Source organism: Phyllobates terribilis, unplaced genomic scaffold (assembly GCF_046119375.1).
Source record: "Phyllobates terribilis strain yellow unplaced genomic scaffold, ASM4611937v1 Scaffold_11__3_contigs__length_659146591, whole genome shotgun sequence".
NCBI lineage: Eukaryota > Metazoa > Chordata > Amphibia > Anura > Dendrobatidae > Phyllobates > Phyllobates terribilis.
This window is the reverse complement of record NW_027362771.1, coordinates 522,608,285-522,619,721: the sequence shown is the minus strand read 5'-3', so window position 1 is coordinate 522,619,721 and position 11,437 is coordinate 522,608,285. Positions and strand designations below refer to the sequence as shown.

At 46.1% G+C, this 11,437-nt stretch overlaps 1 protein-coding gene across 3 annotated transcripts in view; it reads right to left on the bottom strand.

Moving 5' to 3' along the window:
• Nucleotides 1-1,905: 1,905 nt before the first annotated feature.
• Nucleotides 1,906-11,437, bottom strand: part of LRRTM4 (leucine rich repeat transmembrane neuronal 4) — an 842,864-nt gene continuing 833,332 nt past the window's right edge. For 2 of the 3 annotated variants that reach the window (XM_073653662.1, XM_073653663.1), the window contains one exon: nucleotides 2,755-2,891. Coding sequence is in view for 1 of the 3 variants with exons in the window: in XM_073653661.1 (XP_073509762.1) it covers nucleotides 2,667-2,891 (225 nt within the window). In the remaining 2 variants the exon portion in view is untranslated. Of the gene's footprint in view, nucleotides 2,892-11,437 lie in introns of all 3 variants that reach the window. The other variant, XM_073653661.1, reaches the window with a different exon arrangement.

Sequence of the window (11,437 nt, the reverse complement as noted above, 5' to 3'; positions counted from 1 at the left end):
CACATCTGGAGATGGTGACATCTGTGCATGGCTGCTGTAAGCTCACGCTGCCGGGAACACGTCCGCTCCCGGCAGCGGGAGCCACTGACTGAGGTCACCGGAGTGCATTCAGTCAGCGCAGCTCCGGAGACCTCGTTTACGGCAGTGCTGTACCGTGGGAATTTCTCACGATACAGCAGGGCCGTAAAGCAGCTAACCGGAGCAGCGCTGCCTGAACTCCGGTGAACCCTTACGGCCCCGTCATTCTAGCGGCGGCGGTTCAGAGCGGTCACATTCTATGTGGCTGCTCTGAACTGGAGATCTTCGTGGGACACTCGTGGACTGCTACGGAGGGGTAAGGATAAGGTTGTGGTTTATTATTTTATATTTTATTACAGGAGATCGATGGCTTCGGGGAATTAGGTGTCTAGGTGAGTATAGGTGTAGTTTTTTATTTTTTACTTTATTTTAGGTGGCGATCGGCGGGGACAGGTAATGTATGAACTAATTTCTTTTAGGTAACCACTGGCCACCAATGACATGTATTTAACATTTATTGGGGACACAGTAGGGCAATTTAAATAGCAGGATCAGTCTGATGGGAACTACTGCTCCCATCGAGCTGATCCTGCTGGCAGGAGTGGACGGGGGACAGACATAGGCCGATGGGAGTAGTAGTGTCACATCGGCCTATGTCTGCCTGCACGCACACACCCGCACACACACCGCACACATCGCACAGACACCGCGCACACCCGCACACACACCCCGCACACACACTAATCATGACCGGTCTGGGAGGTGAGGCTGACCTGTGCGGCCGTGGGAAAGTTCATGTGAGTTCATGCAGTCAAGCATGAACTCACATGAACCCTCTGAGGGCACCGCGGCTAATTCAAATGAACAGCTGATCGGCATCACCTGATACCTCAGCTGTTCATTTGAAATAACCGGCGGGAAAGCGCAGCACAGAACGGGAAAGCCGGCGGTGAAGTCTTTTCATTGCCGGCTTCCCCGCCCGGGTCCTTCGCTCCCCGCTCCTTGGAGCTGCGCTCCCCGCCCGGTCCTAACTTACTATTGGGATGGGAGGTGGCGAGGGGAGCGGAGGATCGGGGTGGGAGGCTGCGGGGAAGCAGTATGGGGCTGTGTGATTGTTTAAAAGCCGGCGGCTTTATACCGCCCGCCGGCTTTTAAACAATCAGGAGAATTCTCCCCCGCTGGGATGGCATTCTGATGACAGGCTGGATCGCGCTGCCATCCAACTTGTCATCCTTCACAGACACTGCAGAGCGCAGGCATTATGGGAACTTCCGATTCCGGTATCCGATATTGTAAAAGTTTCGGAATTAAGTATCGGAATTCCGATACCGCGAATATCGGCCGATACCCGATATTACAGTATCGGAATGCTCAACACTAGTTATTACTAACATCTGGTTGATTATTCAATTCCTTTTCTTCCACAAAATCTACATGTACATCAGCAGCAATACACTAACTTAGATCCATTTTGTTAAAGCACAGTATAATCAATGGATCTTGGAATAAAAATAAGTTTCACAATTGGATGTATTTAAATAAAATGTTCCTGTGCTGAGATAATCTTATAAATGTGCCCCTGCTGTGTACTGTGTAATGGCTGTGTCTGACCGTACAGGAACATGGTCTGATCATACCACATCTCCTGGGCAGGGGAGGAAGCAAAAGAGTATACAGACAGGACAGCACAGGATCACATCTACTGGTTTCTATAAAGAAGAACATTTCCCTGCCTGTTTAAAAAACTTCTTTTACCTCACAATTTTTTCAATGTCATATACCATATACTCCATTGGAACAAGAGCAACATATTACCGTACTTTATGCATAACGTTTTTCAGATTTTTTTATTGATAAAAACTACACAAAAGCTATAACTGATCATAATAGTATTTAAAAAAAAATTATACTCTTGTGATTTAACCTTGTCAATAAAATCCAAATAAACCAATATGGGAATGATAATCCTTATATGTATGACGGGGCCAGGCTTCCCACAGCCTGTTCTGCTCATTTTATTTTATTTTTCATGATTCTAACCCTCCAATAGAGTGACTCTATTCAAGGCTGGTTTCTCCCCAATGCCGTGCCCTGTGGTTGGCAGTCTGATAAAAAGTAAAACTTTCTAACTGGAAAACAGGAAATAAACACAGTTCAAAGAGATCCACTGGGTTATTCGACATGAAACAAGAAGCATTCCCTACCCCAAAATCCCCAAAGTCTCCCCATTTTGGTTCATCTGTATTGGAACCATGCAACGTGTAGAAAAAAGGAAACCAAATGTACAAGCAGATATTACTCCCGCATTCAACGGAAGTGGATCCAAAATTGGTTAAGGAATCCTTTGTGTGGATCCAGTGTTATGTTTTTATCTTATTATTTTATTAACTTTTTTACACCATTGGGGCTTAGGATAATACTTTAAAGCCAAAATAAACCCCATGCTGTTCCTAATTCATCCATTAATGGTCCATGGCTCTTCAGCCAGAAGTTTGTTTCGTGCTCAATGTTTTTAGTTTTGCGTTATTTATTGATTATAAGAGCACGTAATTTCTCCAAGGAACTCCAGACAACCGTCATCTGTTACTGTGAGTTTGTCCACTTTTTCTTCTCCCAAGATGCACAATCCAGGAACAAGACTCCAGACGTTATTGGTTTGGTATCCTCTCAATGTATATGGCAGGTGCTGCTGAGCGAGCTATGGTGGAGATGTAGCTCTGGTCCCTACTAAGCTCTAGGTTGGTGGTCTCTCTTTGCTCTCGAGATGTTCCATCATAGCCCTTATTTACAAGGAGTGTCTTGTGTGTCTGGCAATATCCGACCATTTGCTGGTCATAGCTGTAGTATGGTAGAGTCTTGATGTGCCGCGGAATCTGTTCATAGACAAACAAGAAAAAATAATGAGATTACACGATGATCTTAGGGAATATTTTAGTTATTCTACTATTGTTTGATAAATCGTGTAAGAAAGAATCTAAGAACCGTAAGGATTTCACTCTTTGCATTGCAAAGGCAAAATACTACAACAAATCCATTAAAAGTGGGATTTTCATTCCCCAAAAATTCACACTGATTTTGGCATGACTTATAAATAGCAGCATGTAAGACCCCATTTTCTAGCATTGTAATATACAGGGACATACAATCTATGGGGACAGACACAAAGCCTCTATGAGATGAGTATTCCGCCCTGGTTGGTCCCATCACCCATTAGGTGATGGAAACTTGAACAGTTCTCCCCACTACATAGAAAGAGGGGATGGGGAAATGGCCCAATGCTTAAATAGGTTATCTGATTTTAAAAAGTATGGTCCAAGTCAGGAAATGTTATAAAATAGCCAACAAAAAACTAAATTCAATGATTTAATCTCCAATCTCTCAAGCGTTATCACTCCTACTCCTGATGTATTGTTCTTCACTTACCTAAGCTATGAGGCCAGTGATTGGCTGCAGCGGTCAGATAACTGATGTACAGTACTTAATCCTAAAGGAAGTGATGACATCCTGTTCCAGTCACCTGACTCCTGCAACTAATCATTGGTCAAGTGAATGAAGAACGGGATGCCATCATTGCCTGTCCTGGCAAATGCCACCGAAACAGCAGCACTAGATCCACTGGTGTAACTTGGACCCCATTACAAAAGCGCCAATGGAGCCACCCAATTTTTGCAAGTATTTAATAGTAATGGCCTTTTCATATGAGTCAAAGAGGCCTTTAGGGCCCCCTAGGCTCCAGGACCCGGGGGCGATTGCAACCAATGCACCGATTATAGTTTATGCCCATGACTAGATCAATGCGAGAGTTAGACAATCCTTGTAAGTGAAAGGTTGCAATGGGGAAAGAAACAGTAGGCCCTTCGTAAACCAGCATCATATTGTGGGCCCAGTTTGATCTTTGCTATGGGGTCTCTTTTCTTCTATGCGCACCTCTGGTATTGTACTACTTGTAATCTGCCACTTCCGAACGTAGACTTTTTTTTTTCTTAAAATGTTGTACAATCCCAATTCTGTATTATTGCTCTACGCAATTCATCTAATTGGAACGACAGTACTTAACTAAATATAGATCTAGATTTCTTTAGGAAATAGTAATAAATTAAAATTACTATATACTAAAAAAATGACCATTGAGCCTTTATGCCATGATATCCAATCCTAAAGATGTATCAGCAGACACGAATCTAAGTGGCAAGTAACATTGAGTGACACAGATTGAAAGGAGATGGAAAATAAAATCACTGATTATTAGCTGCACTTAAAAATATGAGAACCAAGGTGGAAAGTGCAACTAATTATCCAGTAATTTCTCCTTTTCTGTGTATAATATATATTAGCTTACTGCATCATCCAATTATATCTGCTAGGCAACTGCTCTCTGCAAATTAGTTACTAATAGATCAACTTAAAGAAGAGCTAATAACAAAGTAGAAGTATACCATAAGATGTTGTCACCACACTGCTCCCTGGGGGTGAGCGTCCAGATTTAAGAAAGGCTTCATGCCGTATGCTTGGTGATATTAATTTTCTTGAAAAAAGTTGATAAGAAGAATTTAATTAAAGGAAACTTGTCAGCTTGGAAATGTTGTGCAAACTGTGATCAGGATTTTATAGAGCAAAAAAAATGATTTATAGTTTTGGAGGAAAAGTTTTATTCTTGGGTTAGTAGACAAATGGATGGTCCTAATCAGTGTGAGAACGTGTACAGAGATATCGGTCAGTCACTGATTAAGACCACCTACTGGACTCCTAAGACTAAAATCAGCGGAGATTTCAATGACTAAAGGGCAAATTCTACTGGATCTTTTCCCATACATTTATATGACAACCTGCTCAGTTTATCCCGCTCTGTGATATACTACACAAAAAGTTGCAGAGCTGTCAGGATCCCTTTAAAACTGACAAATATGCATTGATACATACATCGCATGCCATACGGACCATCAGTATAACATTCGATTATTACAGGTACATTACAATTCTGTAGCACAGGAAACAGTGAATGGTCCTGTAAATGATTAATAGCTGCTGAGTAAAAAACAGATTGTATACGGATGACAAGTGAGGAAAAATCGTCCCACTTTTCTGGATGAGAATATCACCGAATTTTTAGATGCAAGTGTGAGCGAACCCTAATGTAAAGACCATAAAAATTAGCATTAAGTAAAAAAAAAACTCATATCTCTTGAACCTTATGGCAGATTTAAAAAAACAGAAAACAAAAAAAAAAAAACCTAAGGGGAGCAACAAAAATAAAATAACAGCAAAAAGTTGTCACTTGTCACCTGCTGACAGGTCCTCTCTAAGAAAATTTGGTGGATGCTCCTTGCCACTGACATCCTTTACTGTTATTAACAAAGTGGTAATTTATAGTTTACTGCCAAGGTGCATCTGACAGAGGCATGAAAGCCCCACACAACCTCCCTGAGTCCATAGCCTTCCCATAGGTAGCATGAGACCCCACAACCTCCCCATGTCTAGCATGAGACCCCCATAGCCTTCCCATGTCCAGGGTGAGACACCCATAGCCTCCCCATGTCCAGCATGAGACCCCCATAGCCTCCCCATGTCCAGCATCAGACCCCCATAGACTCCCAATATCCAGTATGAGACCCCCATAGCCTCCTCATGTCCAGCATGAGACCCCCATAGCCTCCTCATGTCCAGCATAAGATCCCCATAGCTTCCCTATGACCAGAAGGAGACCCCCATAACCTCTCCATGTCCAACAGGCGACCCCCATAATCTTCCCATGTCCAGCATGAGACCCACATAGCCTCCCCATGTCCAGCCAAACATCCCATACACATGAAAAAAAAAACACCCCCATGTCCAACACCAGCTGACACCATACCTCCAAAAATGCTCAAATAATTGTTCTGCACAGTATGCAAATCGGTGGCAAATGGTCCGATGGGCGTCTCCAGACCGTGCTCAACACTTTTTCTGGGCCCACACCCACAGCCTCTCCTGCCTTGATTGGCATGGCTGACTTCTCTGACGTCATCCATACAAGCTTTGCATCTGCACAGTAGACCTGCAGAGGCACAACATGCCGTATGGATAATGTCATCCACATAAGTCAGGGCAGATCATAGTGGCCACACGGGAGGTACTCAGGATGGTCCAGGGTGCCCATCAGACCGCTCGCTGCCAGCTAGCATATAGTGAGGGACAATTAGGGGCTCACACAAGCTTATATATCGGAAGAGTACTATTTGATGTTTTATCGGATTGAACTCAGACCAATGTATTTCGATGGGGCAGTGCTGACAAGCGTTTTTTTTTCTCATTCTGATTTGGCAAATAGAATCCTACTCACCCATTCAAGTCTATGGGTACATGTGAAAGATCAGTTTGCACTCGAATGACATCTGAGTGCAGTCTGCTTTCCATGGACTCACAGAAAGGAGAAGATGGAGAAATGTTGTTCTCTTTCCTCTCCTCACCTCCTCCCAGAGTTGAGAGCAGCGGATCACACTATGCCGATACTGTGATCAAACTCGGATCAGAGTTTGCTCCGAGTGTCATTTACATAATCAATCCGATTCCCTCGGAGGAGAGAATCATCGCTCGTGTGATCCCAGCCTTATAGAAAGCATTTTCAGAGGTAGGTGGGGCTTCTATCAAGAGGTTACAGGAAGGAGATCAAAGAGGACAAAAAGGTTGTGGATGTGGTGTATATAGGGAAAACCGGGTGATTGGTTCCTTTTAATCCCAGAAGATGAACTGTCTGTTTTCATTGTATTCAGATATTTCGAGGAGGAATAATAGAAGAGTCCAAAAAAAAGGAGTAAATATGTTCCAGAATTCTCATTTTATGGGAAATGCGAGTCTTTGCTAAAACAGACATGTCAGATGTCCGATCCTCTCTAAATACACATATTAATAATAATAATAATAATAATAATAATAATAATATTATTATTATAAATAAGGTAATAAAATTTGATTATGAAAACATTCATGAGGAAGAGTTAAAATTTAGGGAAAACTGATGGGGGTGCTAGTATAAGCTTAATCCAAAGCATAGTGGTTTCAGCAGTCTTGAGCACAGGACCCCCACTGTGCTGCTTTCTTTGACTAAGAAAATCAGTCACCTGAGAATGGGATGTCGGTTTGGTTTATAGTCTGACAATCAATGTTTGTCTTCTATGCAGAGTCCTGCACTCATGTAGGGTCACATAAGGTAAAGTACATTGTAAATTCTACAAATACTCGCAAGAGCTCAAATGTGGCAATAAGAGATTGATACAATGTAAGAAATGTAGTTACATAGACTGAAAATAAGAAGTGCATCTGGTTTATCAGCTCGCAATGGTGATCTGGAGGAAAGCGAAATAAATGATAATAAACCTCTTCCCGCTGCACCCCATTTTAGTTTTTTGTTTCTTTTCATCCTCTCCTTCTTCCAAAAGTCATACTTTTTTATCTTTCCTTCTACATGACCATAGGAGGGCTTATTTATTTTTAATTTTTTTTGCAGAATAGTAGTTTTGAATGACACCATTCATTTTACAATGCAAATAAAATGAAGGTAAAAAAATGATTTCAAGTGCAGTGAAATGGTTAAAAAAAACCACCATCTGTTTTTTGGGGGTTTTGTTTTTACAGCATTCATTGTGCAGTAAAAGTGACATTGCAACATGATTCCCCAGATTAGAAGGATACGACGATATCAAACATGTCGTCTTTTTTCATTTATTTAAATGGTGAATAAAAATGTAAAAAAAAATTGATTTGTGTCGCCAGTTTTTTTTAATTTTTCCATCAATGGAGCTATGGCTTTATGCTTGCCTCCTAGAGTACATATGTATTGATCACTTCTTGTTACATTTTTTTGTGACCAAAAAATGCCAATTCTGGCTTTACGATTCAACTTTATGATGTGTAACACATGGGTTAATTCAGTTTATATTTTGATAGATGGATTAGACTTTTGTGGACATGGCAATGCAAAATATTTCTATTTATTAATTTTTTTTTATTGTGTTATTTTCAACTGTGGAAAAGGAAGCTGAAGTATGCGCTGGCGTAGGCGGGCATGAGCCCAGTTGCGTTCGTTACGTCTCTTTTTCACACTGTCTCCTCAGTTCTCGTTTCTGCTCCAAGTGTTCTCCTCAGTATTTCTCTCTGCCCTCAGGCTGTCTCCTCAGTGTTTCTCTGCCCTCAGGCTGTCTCCTCAGTGTTTCTCTCTGCCCTCAGGCTGTCTCCTTAGCGTTCCTCTCTGCCCTCAGGCTGTCTCCTCAGCTTTGCTCTCTGCCCTTAGACTGTCTCCTCAGTATTCCTCTCTGCCCTCAGGCTGTCTCCTCAACGTTTCTCTCTGCCCTCGGGCTGTCTCCTCAGTATTCCTCTCTGCCCTCAGGCTGTCTCCTCAGTGTTTCTCTCTGCCCTCAGGCTGTCTCCTCAGCTTGCTCTCTGCCCTTAGACTGTCTCCTCAGTATTCCTCTCTGCCCTCAGGCTGTCTCCTCAACGTTTCTCTCTGCAATCGGGCTGTCTCCTCAGTATTCCTCTCTGCCCTCAGGCTGTCTCCTCAGTGTTTCTCTCTGCCCTCAGGCTGTCTCCTCAGCATTGCTCTCTGCCCTCAGGCTGTCTCCTCAGCGTTTCTCTCTGCCCTCAGGCTGTCTCCTCAGCGTTTCTCTCTGCCCTCAGGCTGTCTCCTCAGTATTCCTCTCTGCCCTCAGGCTGTCTCCTCAGTGTTTCTCTCTGCCCTCAGGCTGTCTCCTCAGTATTCCTCTCTGCCCTCAGGCTGTCTCCTCAGTGTTTCTCTCTGCTCTCAGGCTGTCTCCTCAGCGTTTCTCTCTGCCCTCACGCCGTCTTCTCAGCGTTTCTCTCTGCCCTCATGCTGTCTCCTCAGCATTTCTCTCTGCTCTCAGGCTGTCTCCTCAGCGTTCCTCTCTGCCCTCAGGCTGTCTCCTCAGCGTTGCTCTCTGCCCTTAGACTGTCTCCTCAGTATTCCTCTCTGCCCTCAGGCTGTCTCCTCAACGTTTCTCTCTGCCCTCGGGCTGTCTCCTCAGTATTCCTCTCTGCCCTCAGGCTGTCTCCTCAGTGTTTCTCTCTGCCCTCAGGCTGTCTCCTCAGCATTGCTCTCTGCCCTCAGGCTGTCTCCTCAGCGTTTCTCTCTGCCCTCAGGCTGTCTCCTCAGCGTTTCTCTCTGCCCTCAGGCTGTCTCCTCAGTATTCCTCTCTGCCCTCAGGCTGTCTCCTCAGTGTTTCTCTCTGCCCTCAGGCTGTCTCCTCAGTATTCCTCTCTGCCCTCAGGCTGTCTCCTCAGTGTTTCTCTCTGCCCTCAGGCTGTCTCCTCAGCTTGCTCTCTGCCCTTAGACTGTCTCCTCAGTATTCCTCTCTGCCCTCAGGCTGTCTCCTCAACGTTTCTCTCTGCCCTCGGGCTGTCTCCTCAGTATTCCTCTCTGCCCTCAGGCTGTCTCCTCAGTGTTTCTCTCTGCCCTCAGGCTGTCTCCTCAGCATTGCTCTCTGCCCTCAGGCTGTCTCCTCAGCGTTTCTCTCTGCCCTCAGGCTGTCTCCTCAGCGTTTCTCTCTGCCCTCAGGCTGTCTCCTCAGTATTCCTCTCTGCCCTCAGGCTGTCTCCTCAGTGTTTCTCTCTGCCCTCAGGCTGTCTCCTCAGTATTCCTCTCTGCCCTCAGGCTGTCTCCTCAGTGTTTCTCTCTGCTCTCAGGCTGTCTCCTCAGCGTTTCTCTCTGCCCTCACGCCGTCTTCTCAGCGTTTCTCTCTGCCCTCATGCTGTCTCCTCAGCATTTCTCTCTGCTCTCAGGCTGTCTCCTCAGCGTTCCTCTCTGCCCTCAGGCTGTCTCCTCAGCGTTGCTCTCTGCCCTTAGACTGTCTCCTCAGTATTCCTCTCTGCCCTCGGGCTGTCTCCTCAGTATTCCTCTCTGCCCTCAGGCTGTCTCCTCAGTGTTTCTCTCTGCCCTCAGGCTGTCTCCTCAGCATTGCTCTCTGCCCTCAGACTGTCTCCTCAGTATTCCTCTCTGCCCTCAGGCTGTCTCCTCAACGTTTCTCTCTGCCCTCGGGCTGTCTCCTCAGTATTCCTCTCTGCCCTCAGGCTGTCTCCTCAGTGTTTCTCTCTGCCCTCAGGCTGTCTCCTCAGCATTGCTCTCTGCCCTCAGGCTGTCTCCTCAGCGTTTCTCTCTGCCCTCAGGCTGTCTCCTCAGCGTTTCTCTCTGCCCTCAGGCTGTCTCCTCAGTATTCCTCTCTGCCCTCAGGCTGTCTCCTCAGTGTTTCTCTCTGCCCTCAGGCTGTCTCCTCAGTATTCCTCTCTGCCCTCAGGCTGTCTCCTCAGTGTTTCTCTCTGCTCTCAGGCTGTCTCCTCAGCGTTTCTCTCTGCCCTCACGCCGTCTTCTCAGCGTTTCTCTCTGCCCTCATGCTGTCTCCTCAGCATTTCTCTCTGCTCTCAGGCTGTCTCCTCAGCGTTCCTCTCTGCCCTCAGGCTGTCTCCTCAGCGTTGCTCTCTGCCCTTAGACTGTCTCCTCAGTATTCCTCTCTGCCCTCAGGCTGTCTCCTCAACGTTTCTCTCTGCCCTCGGGCTGTCTCCTCAGTATTCCTCTCTGCCCTCAGGCTGTCTCCTCAGTGTTTCTCTCTGCCCTCAGGCTGTCTCCTCAGCATTGCTCTCTGCCCTCAGGCTGTCTCCTCAGCGTTTCTCTCTGCCCTCAGGCTGTCTCCTCAGCGTTTCTCTCTGCCCTCAGGCTGTCTCCTCAGTATTCCTCTCTGCCCTCAGGCTGTCTCCTCAGTGTTTCTCTCTGCCCTCAGGCTGTCTCCTCAGTATTCCTCTCTGCCCTCAGGCTGTCTCCTCAGCGTTTCTCTCTGCTCTCAGGCTGTCTCCTCAGCGTTTCTCTCTGCCCTCACGCCGTCTTCTCAGCGTTTCTCTCTGCCCTCATGCTGTCTCCTCAGCATTTCTCTCTGCTCTCAGGCTGTCTCCTCAGCGTTCCTCTCTACCCTCAGACTGTCTCCTCAGTGTTCCTCTCTGCCCTGAGGCTGTCTCCTCAGTGTTTCTCTCTGCCCTCAAGCTGTCTCCTCAGTGTTTCTCTCTGCCCTCAGGCTGTCTCCTCAGTATTTCTCTCTGCCATCAGGCTGTCTCCTTAGCATTTCTCTCTGCCCTCAGGCTGTCTCCTCAGCGTTCCTCTCTGCCCTCAGGCTGTCTCCTCAGCGTTCCTCTCTACCCTCAGGCTGTCTCCTCAGTGTTCCTCTCTGCCCTGAGGCTGTCTCCTCAGTGTTTCTATCTGCCCTCAGGCTGTCTCCTCAGTATTTCTCTCTGCCATCAGGCTGTCTCCTTAGCATTTCTCTCTGCCCTCAGGCTGTCTCCTCAGCGTTCCTCTCTGCCCTCAGGCTGTCTCCTCAGCGTTCCTCTCTGCCCTCAGGCTGTCTCCTCAGTGTTCCTCTCTGCCCTCAGGCTGTCTCCTCAGTGTTTC